This window comes from Amphiprion ocellaris, chromosome 14 (genome assembly GCF_022539595.1).
Source record: "Amphiprion ocellaris isolate individual 3 ecotype Okinawa chromosome 14, ASM2253959v1, whole genome shotgun sequence".
NCBI lineage: Eukaryota > Metazoa > Chordata > Actinopteri > Pomacentridae > Amphiprion > Amphiprion ocellaris.
In genome coordinates, this window is record NC_072779.1 from 6,149,586 (window position 1) to 6,166,215 (window position 16,630).

General features: G+C 38.5%; 1 protein-coding gene across 4 annotated transcripts in view; it reads right to left on the reverse strand.

The window, feature by feature from the left end:
• sh3pxd2b (SH3 and PX domains 2B) overlaps positions 1–15,906 on the reverse strand; it is a 49,301-nt gene extending 33,395 nt beyond the window's left edge. The window contains exons 1-3 of one of the 4 annotated variants that reach the window (XM_023266634.3): positions 15,532–15,906; positions 12,871–12,951; positions 1,214–1,289 (exon numbers count right to left, since the gene is read on the reverse strand). In XM_023266634.3, the coding sequence (XP_023122402.2) occupies positions 1,214–1,289; positions 12,871–12,951; positions 15,532–15,603 (229 nt within the window). In that variant the 5' untranslated portion in view covers positions 15,604–15,906. The remainder of the gene's footprint in view (positions 1–1,213; positions 1,290–12,870; positions 12,952–15,531) is intronic. The other 3 variants (XM_023266635.3, XM_023266636.3, XM_023266637.3) reach the window with 3 other exon arrangements.
• Between the last annotated feature and the right edge of the window lie 724 nt (positions 15,907–16,630).

Sequence of the window (16,630 nt, forward strand, 5' to 3'; positions counted from 1 at the left end):
TATGATGAAAACAACAAAAGTCAGACAAAAACAAGACAAAATATTACAAAAATTGACAAAAATGACAAAAAAATGACAAAAACAACATAAAAAAACAAATAAGAGACAAAAAAGTTACATAGCGACAAAAAAAGACAATCGACAAAAACAAGACAAGAAAATTACACAAATGACACAAACGAGACCAAAAATGACAAAAGCAAGAAACAAAACGACAAAACATGAGACAAACGACAAAAGTCAGACAAAAAAAGGCATAAAACAAGACAAAATTTTCCAAAAATGAGACACAAAATGACAAAAGAACAATGAGTAATCTAGTATTTTACTTTCTGATCAAAACAACTTGTCATGACCTAGAAATTATTTTAACTTTATAGTTCTGCAAATGTGTAATCTGCAGTTAATGTCTCCAAAGTCGTCCTGCAGGCCGGATTGGACCCTCTGGAGGGCCGGTTTTGGCCCGCTGGCCGCATGTTGGACACCCTTGTTCTAGATTTTTCAGCTAAATGAAACAATGGCAAATATGCAGTTCTTTTCTCTTTCTGGCATGCCATGTCTAATATGTCTTTAGGCCATGTGCTGACAGATCAGCTGGGTCAGCGCAATGTTCATAGACTACATGAATGAACAAATTCTTGCTTGGTTCACAGAAACACTCAGGCCATGACCAATTATGCTTACTTCAGATTGGGGTTTTTTGTGTGCAATATGCAATTGCAACAAAAAATCATTCATTCAAAGTTATCTGTGAGTCATTGTTGCTCAAGGATGGTACATTTTTCAGCTGGGAAGTTCAAAGGGACTAAAAATGAGAGGAACAAATACATGAGTTCACTATTCTTTCTGCATTACTTGTATACTTTAGCATAATCATAAGTTGACAGCAATTCCGAATAATTTTCATTGCAGAATCATGGTAAGAAGAAGAGAGAAATCAAAAATGTATTTTGTGCAGTATGAACCAGTTATAATGCCATAAATAATTGAAAAAGAAAAGAGAAACAGTTGGGGAAAAAAAGCTAATTTCTTAGATTTCTCATTTAACAACAAAAATAACAACTGAAATCAACATGTAGAACATGTACTAAAAAAACAGCAAACGTGTTTACCATTTTTCCTAATACAATATCAAAGTGAAGCTTCTACTATATATTCTGACAATCTGCTATTGTGTGAAGAGGCCTTGGGGGACACTGTGCTTAACTCTTACCTGGTAGGAATGGAATGATCCTGCGCTTAGGGTCTTTCTGGCCTCCTTCCACTGGGAACTTATCCAGCAACTCCATCTGAAACCCCACAATTAATTCAAACATATTAGAACACAAGGTATTTACACTCACACATAACAGTATGGACACATATAAATAAACAGGACAGCTGAGGGTGGTTAGGAAGGAACTGCTGACTTTTACAAATCAGCAGTTCCTAGAAGGAATTTGGCCAATAAGAGCAAGTCTGCCAATGATTAGGAATGTACTGAGCAGATGGTATGGTTTTCCCCTCTACTTCATATGTTGCTGTAGCTAAGGGGCTGTTAGCAGCAAGGCACCACTGACATAGTGGAACATTTCTGTTTCAATAATTTTAAAAGGCCAGCAGCTCCTTATTTCCCCTGATCATAATTTCTCTTCTTCTCCCCTGATTGTTCTTTTCTTTCTGAGCAGAACTCACTTTGTCTGATGAGTCAGTGTTTTGTTTGTGTTACATATGGTTATTTATGCACAAGTAAATGTGTGTGTGTGTGTGTGTGCACACATTCTCAATTCAACATGCAGCTGACACACCAATAAAATCACACCTGGACATATTGACCCATGAACTTATTCTAATGCATTTTTCTGATAGTGGATCTGCATTGCTTTCACTTATGGATTCTTGCATGGCGCTGGAGGGGGAAAAAACACCAGAAAACCTCCAAAAAAGATTCAACATTAGGAAGGAAAACACGATTCAACACAATGCTTTTTAAAGGAATGTTTTGAAATGTCTTTAATATTTAAAACACTATACCTCACATAAGGATATGCGAAAATATTCATTTTTTTTCTCTTAGTTTAAAGCTGCACAAGTGAAATCCCAATTTTAAATGTAAACTTTCACTCTTAAATGCCAGAAACTCTATTCCTGATAGTCCATAGTGTTATTTTTATCTTTTTGTACTCAGCTTTATACAGACCTGCCATGCATAGTCTCATGTACTAGAAATACTCACTATACAGCAACTATTCAACTATTTTCCCAGTGCTTAGCCAAGATTACTGGAACACATTATCAAATTATTATTTTGATGTCAATGATGCCATTATTAGGAAAGGAGTGCCTTATGGACTAATGTAGAATCCCTCAGCTGAAGGAGATCCCAGGTTAGACGGTTAAAGCTCATCTCTAACCAGGGTTGTTACATCTTGTGCTACAAGCTAAGAACAGAACATAGCTGAGGATCAGGTGGGTCTGCTCATACAGCTGGAGCTTGTATATGCGGACAACAAGATAACCAGCACACAATGAGATTAATACAATTTCTGAGCATGTCCTCTTCCATGTTAACCACATAAAGTGATTTATCTATCAAGGCTGTGTTCCCCAGAGGCATCTGAGGGTTAAAACAAACTGGCTCTCCAAATGTTCAAACCGAAGGTTTCTTTCATTCCTTTCACTGTTAAATATCTCAGAACCTAGAGTAGCATGAGAGACTCATTTCTAGAATGTACAGCACTAACACCCAAACAGGAAAGGTATGTCCTACAGATTGCTTTTCATTTTGGTGCCTCATTGCATGTACTGTTGCACACAAATGCCTTTATTTTAACAGTTTTCAACTAACTGATATGGGATCATATAGTCAAAACTTTTATTCTGTTTATGGCACTGATGCCAGCCTGACATAGCAAAAATAAAGTACTGTCTCTTACCAGTAAACCACAACATTCAGTAGGTGGCAGAGCTTTTCCTTTACACTGGAGACACTGTTTAGTGATGCTGCATGCTATCAGGATCTCATTGCAAAATTTTGTGCAACAAGAACAACAGCCAAGAAAACATCTGTGCACAAGAGCACATCAAACTCGCTGTTTGATTAATTATTCAACGCTTTCCGCTGCAAATCATGATGTACGTTGGATACTGACACACCAAACAGAGTTCTCAAAGTTCAATCAAAACTTTCAATTGAAACTCAGTGTTAGTAACTCTCTCTGGAATTACTAGTTTGTTTGTGTCAGTTCTCCAGAGTCAATCCACAATCTTCTTCTTAACAAGTCTGGCCAAAGCTTCATGTGGCGTTAAACATTATTAATTAAAAAACAAGCAGACATGTGGCTGTGATTACTAACATGATATGGTAGGTTACATTTTATAGCAACATTCCAAGAATAAAAGAATGTAGTTTAAAAACATATTTAAGGATCACCACCAGAATCACGACCATCACAACATGAAAACAAAGCAGAAACATCAATAGATCAATTCTGGTTTTACTTGGTTGTATTTAACTGCAGATTCTTTTGAATTATTGTGATGACAAACAAGTGCACCCATTATTACAGCAGGAAAAGATTAACATTTCAAATGTGAATTAAGCTTAAAAAAAGACATTATCTGCACATGATTTCCAAACTGATGGGGAGAGCCCTGTGTTTAAAGGGAATGAAAGCAATCAATGTGATTGATTAGTAACCTAGAATTAACACGACTAAAAATGTATGATAAAGATTATTTCTGATTCTGCCCCCTTTCTAAATCTACCACAGGTTCACCAAGTAGTCAACAAAGTACCATAATGCACTGGGGTGCACTTGAGCTCCAAGTCAGTAATACAAAAATAGAAACTGTGGTGTTTGTGTTGCCATAGTTTCACCCTCAACGGCTAAATTCAGGATCTCACAATGTGTCTACATCCATCATTCCTCTAAATGTCTGAGCCACACTATGGACATTTAATCTGTTATATGTCGGTTTTTCTAATTGGCTTTGTGGTGGTGTTTATCCCGTATTTGACCATGAAAACATCCAACATGCAATGAACACAAAACAAAAGCCACTCAAAATACAAAATGTGCATCACAGTGTAGATGACTGTATTATTTTTCAAAGGAACTCTGGTTATTCATTGAGGTTCTTTGGGATTTCAGTGATACAGCATTCCCCTGATGCTACTACTAATGGTTAACTTACTATGTCGTAATCAAACAGTTCTTCCAACGAGCTTCTGGGCAGTAAAAAAAAATCAAGTTGATTCATGCCGTCACTAAATGTACTTTGGTAAATTTGAAGGGAACAATAAGGCAGCCTGAGCCAAAACTAACAAAGCCTGCAGGAGATGTAATGTGAGGTGAAGGGATTAAGAGGTCATGGGAAAAGAAGAGACCGGTGCCAAACAGTATTTAGTAATGGTTTTTATGGACTGTCTCAGGCTAGTCAGGTGCCAAAGAGGTTTTGTTTCCTTAATGAGTTGGTATAAAGTTTAATCAGCCTCAATACGCTACTTTGAGGGAAACACTGATGGAAGAACATTTTAGGGGCTTGCTGTCTCTCTACTGCAATTCACACCGAGACAACCAGAGGACTGATTAAATGGCAAAAGCTAAAGCAAATTCACAAACAAATAGAAATAGTTAGCTTGATTTAAAGATGGTATCAATGTGTGATGCAATTTGAAATTAGTGGAGAAATATAACATCCAAAGTGTGAGAGTGGGAATGTAGCCAAAGATAATTACTATTGGACCAAGGTGTGAAAGGACCAACAGTTTCCGGTTAGTCACCAGTAAGAAAAAAGAAAGGAAAACACTATTTATTTGTTTATTGTTCATATTTTATGCTGCTAGATTGTTGACAAAGTTACGATATAATCTTTTTCCACATGAGGAAGCGCAAAAACCTCATTTTAACCTAATTTAACCCCATTTAATGAGCTTTGAAAGCCATCGTATGAGCCCAACAATTTTTAAGCATGCCAAGAAAAAAAGGTTTTTCACTAACTCATCCTAATCTGATGGCACTTTTTATTTTCTTTAAATTGTAGCTGAGCTTGGCAACAATATTAACAGTATCAGTTCACTGTACAACAATAAAGTTACTAAGACCAAGATGAGCTCTGGTGATAATTCCATCTCAGAAACTTGTAGATTTTTTTTTTTTTTTTATTCAAGTACTTTTTTAATGAGGAGGAATGTTTTTTTTTTTTTTTATGAGGCTAAAGAAAAACCTTAATGCATGGATTTCAAGTCTGGTACGACTACAGTGAAATGATTTCTCATTTGCCCTGTTAAAACAATAAAAAGCACAGGGGTATAAAGTAACCTTTTTTGTCTACAAAAGCAAGACAAGCAAAAGAGGTGAGTCAGTCCGCTTCCATGGGTCTTGTGGTTTCTTAAGATGCAACAGAGGGCAGCGAAGGAATTTAGAAAAGGAGGGGGAAAGGCACTGAACTCAAGAGGCATCAATCTGCTTAGCTTAAGAATCAGATGCTTCGTCAATGACACAGTACCACCTTAAGAAGGGCAGGATAACCACAGAGATGGCCAGACAGAGAAAGAGAGAGAGAGAGAGAGACAAACACAGAAGAGCCAATACCCCACACACTGTAATTGTTCCCATGTGTGTGACTGTGAGTGCAGACACACCCCAGTCTCTGCGTCTACTCTGAAACTTGTATCTACTCTGTAATCAGAGCCACTGAAACGAGAAAAGGCATGTGGAGAGAGGAAAGTCGTCTCTTCAAAATACCAGTTACATCATGCTCTTAATATTAAATATTCATGCTATAGAGACGGACGGAGGATGGCAGACTGAGGTGGAACACAGTCAAGCTCCACATGGCTTTCCAAGGCTATTCTAAAGTGTGTCATTTTAAATTATATGCTGCTGAGTTCATCTCTGCTACAAAGAAATACAAGTCACATTGTTACTATACAGACAGTACAATGCCAGATGCTATCAACACCAAAAAGCTCCATATGTGCTGCATTGCTGTACTTGTGCCACTACGGTCAGGAAATCTAAATATTGGAAACTGTGAAAAGTTCCAATTTGATCCAATTATTGATTCAAAAACTAGCGTCTCATTTGCATATTCTCTCATTCACTGCAGCCTGATAAGGAGATTTTACTTTTGTTCTCAACAATGCTTGGTTGACAAAAATAAAATAAAAAAAGGAAAATTCTGCAAAACTTAAGTCTGCCAGGAAATTAAAGAATGGAAAGACTGAACACACTCAACAATCTCTTAACAACACAAAGTTTAACTGTTAGTTGGGGATGTTTCTGTTACAGTTACTGTCTTTAGACCAACAATTCTACAGCAATGATGTAAGTAAATGTGTTGTTCAGCATCACATCTCTCAGATCTCAGCTGAGCATCACAACGTCATGCTCAACGTAATCTTCCAGTAATTTGTCTAGCCTATATCTGCTTTAACCGCATCATCAGCATTCAAATAAAGACTTATTAAAGAAGATCTGAGGAGCGAAAGGCTGTTGAATGAGAGCATAAAAAAGGTCCATGAACAATGGTTGCTCTTATTGCAACATGTGTGTCTCAACAGTCCTGTGATTCTTGTACTGGGTTCACTGTACATTCATGTCTGAGGTCATTTTTAACCCTTTGCAGACAACCAAACTGTTGGTGCACCGATTAAGTGGTGAGAAAAAAATATAATACATGAGGTCTGGCTCTAAATGCTAATCATTTAGCATAAAATTATCAACTGCGCTAACTTAAATTAAGTGAAAACGTGCTGTTGCAAACTGGAAGCTTCTTAAATTAATCCAGAGAGGCTCCGTTCAGAACTCTGCTCATTTTACTCAACATTTAATGGTGTAGTTACAGAGGAACACGTGTACCTTTAGCAGGACTTACTTCTTGTTCATTTCAAAATAAAAGCACATGAAATATATGCACCTCCTGTTATCACACTCACATGAAATTTACCAAAATAAAATCATCTCTTTCACTGAACTTAACATATGAATGGATAAATCTTGTAACTGTATAAATGTAGGAATTTTAGCACTTAAACTAAACAATTCACAACACATGCACAAGATGGATATCATTGTGTCTGCTGTCTGTCAAGCAGCCAACAACAAAAAGCAGTATTTCTACAAGTGTGTAATTCTGGTAATTTGACAGATAACAGAAAATCATGGTGACCAATCCTTTTCAAGATATTGTAGCTCAGTGACCTATGAGGATTCAAAGGGTGAAAAAACAAAAACCACAACTCGCATTCCCCAGTTTTTGTGAGCCAAACAAAAATATAAAAAACCATAAATATAGTGATATACAACACCCAAATTTTACAGATTTGTGAAAATTCAATCTCAGCAGTAGTCAATTTTCATCTGTAATCAGTGCAACAGTTCTAAACAACCAGTTTGATATCCTTTAACTAAATGATACAACTAGGTGAATAATTTAAACCACTGTTGATTTTTTTTGTCTGTCCTTCCATGTGACCCTCGAGCTTCAAAAAATCTGTAAGCTATAAAAAGAAAAACAAAAAAAAAAAACACTCCAAAAACAAGAAAGACCTGCTGCTTAAGGTCTCAGTATTTTTTTCACAAACTGCCAAAGTTACAGTACACAAAAATGAAATTAGCACATTATTGCTGCTTTGTGAAATGACCACAAGAGGCAATCTCACTGTTCTAAGCAGTCTGCCCCCTCTTTGAAAAGTTCTGTCACTCGATTACTGCACATGGAAAATATGTGACAGTTGAATGACTGAATAAGTAAGTAAAGAGCAAGTAACAACGTTTTTTCCCCTCCCTACAGCTTTGAAGTTGAACTGTATCCTGTATCTTAAGTGACTGGGAATGCTGGGAGTCTAAGCCTGTGAAGTAGAGTGGACACGTGTGCAGTATGGAAACTGTTCTTAGTGACACGGAAATAAAATTGCAAAGCTGTTAGGATGACCCAATGGTGGTTTTTAAAAAAAAAAAAAAAAAAACCCTCTGCACTTTCCACATAGTTTCCATCTTCCAGAAGCAACGGTGCAGTTTATATTTGTTGATAATATAACACTCTGAAACAGGGGGAACATTCCAAAATGCTGATTTTTTGTCATGCTTTTTAATGGGAGGCAGTTACAACATTTAGAAACTCCTGTTTAGATGTTGTAGGAAAAAAGTGGGCCAGAAGCAGCAGAAGTATCTTGGGCAAGAAGAATTTCTGGCTCTTGGTCAACTATTCCTAAGAAGTGAATGCTGTGACATGCAAGACATCAGTAATTAGAGAGAAGTTGAGCCACTATGTTGCCTTGTTTGAAAGCAGACTGTGCATTTGATGTGGTGGACTAAAAGGCGGAGTCAGCATTTCTAATCCAATAAATGTTTTGTTGAATTCAGCAAATATATCCCCACAGTCCACTAGATGTTCAATTTAAATATGCACTAGTGAAAAATCTGGTACATTTTAATGTATCCTGAGCATTTTATACAAGGTCAAAAGGAGTGCAGCTGGAGGTAACGTAATTTTAGCACACAGTTATTCTTAAAATTCTAACTAAATGACAATCTATCACCAGAACTGCAGACCCCAAGATCAACATTTGAACTAGTATTTGTATATCAACTCCATAAACAAGAAAATGCTTTAATCTGACAGAGGGATCATTGCTATACAAGTTAAGGCAATACAATTGTTTTTTTTTTTAAAAATCTAACGGCACACTATATATGTTTTTATCCTAGTCACTGGGCTCACTTTCTGACCGAGGCTTTGCGCCCAGAATCAGTACACTGGGTCCTCAACTTACGTCAGAGTTCCGTTCCTACAGGTTGATGGAAGTTGATTTTCACCACAAGTCGGAACTCCGGCGAAAATGTACTCAAAGCCGTTACGTGCATCAAGACATTGATCCGTTCTTCATAAAAGTCATGAATACCAATGACTTTCATGCATGCATGAGTCATTTTACACAAAGATAACAGAATATGTTGCACTGTTTTTCCAACTTGATCTAATAATGCTGATGTTCGTCGGTGTTTTGCCCTGTTCCAAACGTTTTATTAAATCTGATTTCACATCCGTTGTGTGTTGCCCTTAAGACAAAATTATCGATGTACTTTTATTTTGAAAAAGTCTTTAGTTTGAAGTTGTTTGTTGACAGTTGTCACTTCCTGTCCACTATTTTGATGTTTAGCTTTACACATGTACGTGCTTTTCTGGATGCACGGCTCTCTGGTTTGTAAACGCCACAGAGACAGTGTCATAAGTAATTAACTTCATTTTTGGACTTACTGGTGAAGTTAAAAGGATTTATTTACATGTATTTATGTTGTTTTATTCTGTTTTTGTTGCAGTTTTCACTCTGTTTGTAATGTATATCAACAGCCACAGTAAAGAAGTCAAGTTTGCTACGACTCACGATTCATTTTGCAAGCAAGCACAAGTTTAACTAGTTGGATAGCTGCAGGTTTTACGTTGCAGTGAAGACAGCAAACATGGAGATGGTTTTCCTTTTCTTCGAAGCACTACCATCAGAAGAGTCTAACTTATGCTTAGGAGCCATAATGAAAGGCAAAAAGTTAGGTGGCGTACAACCGGTGAATGTAAACAAAGCCGTCTTATAGCGCTGACCGCTCCGCTCACCAACTAGTTCCGCTAACCAGTTGTGACGTAACAACGAAATACCGTACATCGAGGACGTCGTAAACCGAGGACCCCCTCTATGTTTTATTTAACAAAAAAAGTGCAGTAACATCCTTTAAAGTGATGCTAATTTGTTCGTGTTACACAACCGATAATAGACTTTAATAAAATTCTAAAAGCTAGTGGGATTCTTCTTTTGTTGGTCTTGCACATACATCCAAAGTTACTGGTGAATGTTGTTCAGCTCTAATGAAGAAAATTGCTTCTGAGTCTTGTTTTAAAAATAAACTTTTTTTGTCTATATTTCCTATTACTTAAGTCAACAGACGCAATCCGTGTCACGGATCACACAAAAAGCACATGTTGACGTCAGCTGCTTTGGTCAGCTGTGTGGACAGGATGTGGTGAATAACATTTGCTGTCTGGCTCTCAAGACCTGGAATGACCAGACTCTTCATGTGCTTTAATATCATCTATCCTCATTTTATATAAAACACCTCCTGCATCACAATACAACCACATCAAGCCACAGAGAGAGAGATTATCAGACCAGCAGGTAGGAAAAAGACAGGATGAGAGGGCGAGAAGCAAAGGAGGATGTCGGGAAATGAGGATGCAGTAATGAGAAGAGTTGAATGATTCAGCTGTAAGTCACTATCCTGGCTGGGCACCTGGGGTGATGCCTGATGAAGTCAAACTACTGCGTTATTCCTCATCATAACCCACACTGCAACAGATTAAAATGATAAAAAAAACAACCTTTTGAAAATATTAGGAGAAATAACTTTAAATACATTCCACAAGTGGCGCATAAACCTTATCATAGTGAAGTTGATGCAATCTTGAGCATTCCAACTTGACACTTTTCTGTAGGACCACCACAGCTTCGAGGTGGCTTATGTTAATGCCAAATCTAACAGGAGATAAGAGACATTTGTAATCTCTCCAATTAGGTTTATCTACATCTGCTTCACCACTGAGAGCCCACCCACAGGCTGCCAACACAGCAGGAAGCAGCTGAACGGCACGGCAGGGATGAACACCAGCGGGGAATGCCCCTGCTGAAAATACCCTATGCATATTCATCTGATTCTATAGCACTGGAAGGTATTGTTTGGAATAATTCTGATGAAGCAATTACTTCATGCTAAGATGTTTGGCTCAGAACTGACATTTGAAGGTCTCCTCCATCTCTCACAAAGCCTCCAGCTAAAAACCTAAAAGCAAAGTAGTACTATGGCTGGATAAGGACAACAAATTCATTGGATTACTGATGCTTTTTTTTTTTTTTACTTTAATTGATTATACATTTATTAACCCTCAGAACCCTAAAAGGTTTGAAAAGCATTATCTTAAAAAAGTAAAATCTCCAAGTTGTCAACATTTATAAGAGCCAGAAAATGTACAAAAACATCCCCCTAAAAAACAAAGAACCACCGGGTTTTCAATTTCCCATAATTCCCTGAACTACTTGAAAATAAATTTAATTAGTGCTTAAAATAATCCTAATTCCTCAAAATTACTTTATTCTACTTTTCTCGTGTAAAATTAACCAAAAGAAAACTGCCTGAACTAACCAGATGCTGTAAAAAACCCACACCTCATCTCAACCAGGAAAATATGATTCACTCAGCTGTGATGAAACGGAATGAGACAAAAACTCAGGGACAATTCAGCAGAAATAGGTTGAACTTCAGGCTGTGTTTCCATAGAACAAATGGGACACAAGTATGAAAAATTTTCCACGTATTGGTAACGCCTGCGGGCACTTAATACTTGACTTGATTTAAAACCTTGAATTTCCCTCGGGATTAATAAAGTATGGGTCATTTTTCAATGAATGCAACATCTTCTTCAGCATTTTGCGCTTTAATAAAAGATAGCCACGAGTCCTTCAAAGTAAGGCTGCATAATAAGCTACTGGTCATATCAGTAAAGCTAAGTGTATTGAAATCATAACAGAATGTTTTAAAGCCAAGTCATCAGAGGAAGAATTTTCAAGTTATTTTATTTGTCATAAGTTCTGTAGTGTTGCTTTAAAAGCTGTACAAGTTATGTATTTGACATATTTGTTAACAAGGGAATATACAAACTGTGAACTGAATGAAGCATAATTACTACTCTATGCCATAAGGCTGTTATATCTTAGGCTTGGGGTTCAAAGGATGAATCTATACATCAAAAAAAGACAACAAAAACATATTTTACATTTAGTGATAGAGATAAATGTTACCACTTACATTACTTTGTTCAGCCATAACATCATTTTTAGCACCAGTGTACAAAATCTACACGTCACACGTCTCCTCGTATCATTTTTCATTTGCTATAACTCTTGTCTCCTTAATGAAAAGTGCAACTTTATTGTTTGTGTGAGTGTGTCATGTTAGACCACAGTAATTAAGGAGAAAGAGGGACAGGGTTTGCACTCGTGTAGGAAGAGAACAATAGGCTAGATGACATAGTATCCATAATAAAGAGCAAACAATAGTCTTTACTAATCATTTTTAGCCAATCTGTGCTCATTACACAGCAAATATTACTTTTCATACTTGTACATTCTATTTTACCTTGAGGTGTAACAAACCATTGAGTGTAATATGAGCTGATGTGTTCTGTTGGCACTACTGGCTCAAGACAATCTAATGAAATTAGCAATGAAATACTTCACATTCTTTTAACATTGCATTTGCAGCCTCAGAAAACCTTAGTGGGGCAGTAAAGCCCTTCATTTCATTGCTCATGCTCTGACCATCCTAATCAATTAAAAGGAATTTAATCCAATTAGGCCTGACAGTATGCCTTGCCTAAATTGACTACGTGCTCATTAAAAGCTATTGCCTTTCTGGATTTCCTGGAGTCCGCGCTCTTTAAGCTCAGATGTGGCCAGGCCCCCAGATTCATTACCTCCAAAAGAGGAAGGCAAGCTAGGATACTAATGACATTCCCTCCTTGTGCAACACACACCACCAGCGTGACGTTCAAGAATGATTCAAACATTTCTGTGGTCATCAGTGCGGTCATCGCATTCATCACTGTCCTCTATTAACTTCATTTTGACGTTTTCCGACTCACTCTTGCACAATATAATTACCAGTGTCATCTGGGTGGAGCAGGGAGAGGCTGCCAACGAGTACAACGTCTACAAGGGGACAGTCTTCTATGACGGGGACAGTTCTCTCACTCCCTTCCTGGCTTGTGCTCATCTTTGCTGCTGAAAAAACTCCTTGCCCCCTAAAACATGTAATTCCACGCACCAACACATTTGCTTACCTGCAGGTCAAAGAACTTGCTGTAGCGTCTGTAAATGATTTCTGTGCTGCCATCGCTCCAGGACACTTTGATGATGTAAACCTGGAAGAGCAAAAAGACAAAAATAATTAACAAAACATTATTGTGAGCCGCTTGGTTTCTGACTCATAGTGCCATTCATTGGGAAGTGCTGTAAATCCCACTGAGGGGCTGCATGAGCGAGGGCAGACAGCAAACTTATCTGGCATCATCAGGCGGCAGGCGATGTCATCATCTGTTCGCATGAAAGCAACAGGGATATCCGATTATTTCACTTCCTAGTGTACTGGCATCATATCCTGCTGATGAGGGCATTATTATCCTGCAGGGATGCAGCAGACTGACTATGTTGTATTTTTAAAACTGTGTATCACTCAGGAATATCAGAATGGCAGGCAATGTCAAAAAGAAATGCAAAGATATGTTTTTATCTCTGTAACGTGGTGGACATTCGTGCAACTACATGCTCAACCATCCTCATATAAAAGATGGTAAAATGCCACAACACGTCTAATCACTGCAGTCCGGAGGCAACAGATACAGGGTTTTTTGTTTTTTTTGTTCTCAAATGTAGAGGAGGAAAGAGGTGAGGAGGTGATTGGAAACTCCCCGGTGGCTTGCTGTGTCTGGCTGAATGCTGCTGGCCTCACTCCCAGACCTGCTCTAGCCTCTCTGTCAGGGCGCTAGAGTCACAAATGACCACAGATGAACCAGCTACAGCAGCTATTTCCTAGCAGGGTTACAATCTTCATTAAATAAAAAGAGCTAGATCCCAGAGGAGAATAGATTTACCCAATGTAAACTCAAAGCATGAGGGAGATCTTTACATTAAGATAGGTTATCATCTCTGGCCAACTACTAGAATAAATATATCCCAAATTAAGAGAATGAATTATTCTTTTTGTTGCCACGGTGCTCTTTAAACTAAATATACATCATCTGCTACAGCAAATGAGGCTAAAGCCGTTAAAACTGGCTCAGAGGAAGAAAAGTAAAGCTGTAACTTTTCCCATCATAGCTCTTCTGGTCAGTGGAACACTACTATTGGCATAAAACTGCTCTCACATAAACGTCTCTTGAGAATTCGATTTGTCAGGTGTTTTTTTTCCCTACAGGATATGTTCAACTTTGACGAGCAGATGAGCTTTAAGCAGCTTCTTGTTCTCTTTACCACCCCTCAGGGTTCTGGAAGATTTAAGGTGTCGGGCCTGCCATGTGTGGAGAGAATACCAAGAGCAAATGAATAAATTTAAAAAAGCAGCAACATGGGCTGCACCAAAGAGCAAACAGACAGATGGAGAAGACACAGGACCACAAGAACTCGGTGTCCTTGACCGCTAACACTCACAGCGGTACAAAGGTCTGTCGGTCCTTCATTTTCACACATATATGGATGCAAACCAACAAATGCATATGAGCGCATACACGGACACGCACACCATGTACATGGAAATAACACAAACACCTGCTAGGGCCTTGGCTGTGGCTCTCACTGTTGGCGCTGTACATCAGATGATGTCATATGTGTTACTTTGCACTGACTGTCTTTGCAGGAAAATTCACCCACATTTAGCTCCCACTACTCACTTCCACACAAAAAGTCATAAAAGCGCCATTGTTTATGAATTGCAGAAAAGCTAGAAATGAAGCTTTGTCTTTTTGATGTTCTCGTCTCCCACACAAGCTCTGCAGAGAGGAAAAATATCCCCACGGCCTTCATCTTTCTTATTCCAGCTCCCCCTGCACAGTTAGCAACTGAATGCCAGCAGAAAGACACAGCTAATGAGATAATCACAGCATTATCACTAGACATCTCTCACACATCAAGCGATTATGAACTTCCAGGAAAAATTATCAGTACAGTTGATGTGTGATCAACTGCGCTGCAAAGCTGAAGTCATAAAACTCCAACTGCTGCATGTGTTAATGTTTAGACCCATCCCGACTGCAAACATCGCTTCAGTGCGATGACCTTAGAAAATCTGTTAGTTACACCTCCTGGTTACCAGTGCCTGCAGGTATGAACTTTTTTCTGAGTAAATTGAAGAGCCTGAGGCGTGACAAAGCCGGGGTGGTCAATTTGAACCCTATCCACATAGAGATGAGTCTGGACGGCGTGTGGAGAGGACTGATCTGACTGCAGGCATATGAGCAAAGCTGGAAGAGATTCTTTTGTCAGATTCAGTCTCTGGTTGGGAAGGTAGGACAATGCCTATATTCACATATATACATGTGATACTGGGAGATACTTGAAAACATGCAGGCTGAGGGAGGGTTAGAGGTCACCTGAGCCAGATACACCTAAAAACAACTACTGGGACCTCAGATGGTGTAAACAGGCTTAGAACAAGACTGTGAAAGCCTTAATGAACAGCCTGATGTTACTATCTTTTCTTCACTTTATAGGACTTTCAAAATAAAATCACTATTGATCTAAATAGCCTGAGCAAGTTTTCAAAAAAGAATCTTATGGTATGAGAGTCTACTTGTCCATTTCTGCTGGCTTGGTTAACTGTAATTTGACACTCTCTTTGTTTTTACTTTTCCCAACAGGAAGATGAGAAGAACTGCAGAATAGTCTCGATCTGTTGCTCACTCCAAGCAGCAAAAATGTCAAAACGTGATCATTTAAAAGCGGCTTACGTAGTGTTTGTTCGGATTCCTTCGCTTCTGGACATCTTGCACGGTTACTTCGTGCACGGTGCGCCGTGGCATGATGTCCTCTTCTTTGCGGCTCCGTTAAAAAAGAAAACACAGAATTCCCTGCTGGGGCTTTCAGGAGCGATCACAAAAAAAAGTTTCCGACGCGACGCTCCTTTGTCATCAGGTCCGAGCTCTCTGACTGCAACAAACGCCGTTTTCCGTAAAGCTACGCTTTCCTGTCCAACATTCAGCCGCTCAGAAGTTAAGAGTCGCTCGGGTTTCTTCGCTTTCCCCCCTCTTTTTCTTGTGCCTTGTCCCGATCCGCTGACGGCTCCAACCAAACTCCCAGCCTATCCCAGCTCGCCCACTCCCATTTGAGCAGCTGGGACGCTCCATTATGCTCCAGCGGACCAACCCTCCAGCGTCACAGCAAACCACAGGCTGCAGGATCCACTCAGAGACGGAATCAATCCACTCACTTAAAGTCGTATGACAGCAGGATCTGAGGAGTGGGGAAGCTAACTTCATTAATGGTTACCATGCACTCATTTACAAAAAAGTGTTAAAATATTATGATTGAAGTTCCGTATTTTTCCTTTGTCTTTAATTTGAATTAAAAGGATATTTTTTCTGGCTTTTTTTTTTCTTTTTCTTTTTGAAATTAGCACTCAGCTTATTCTTCTTTCCTCGCCATGATGTCCTGCTAGTTGACAAAGCAGTTGGGTTAGTGGAGTAATTAGATGCAAATGTCAGGTGGGATTTTGGATCAAATTGACTTGATAAAAGTATTGAACTCGGGAACAATGTTCTAGTGTCCTGATTTATTTAGTTTTTTGTTGTAATGATGTCGGCTAATTATGGGAATTATGGATATATTTCTGATTATTGCTCACACATCATCACTTGTGCTTCATTTTATTAACAGAAACACAATCTGCTTGTCATCCTAAATCCACCACAGGTTTTCTACTATCAGTTAGGTAGAACGGTAACTATTTACTACAATAAATAATATTGAAAAATGGAAAAAGAAACTGTGTTGAAATCATCGAGCTTGACTCATTGGGCTGCATCACATGATGTCCCCATGTCTGCGGGT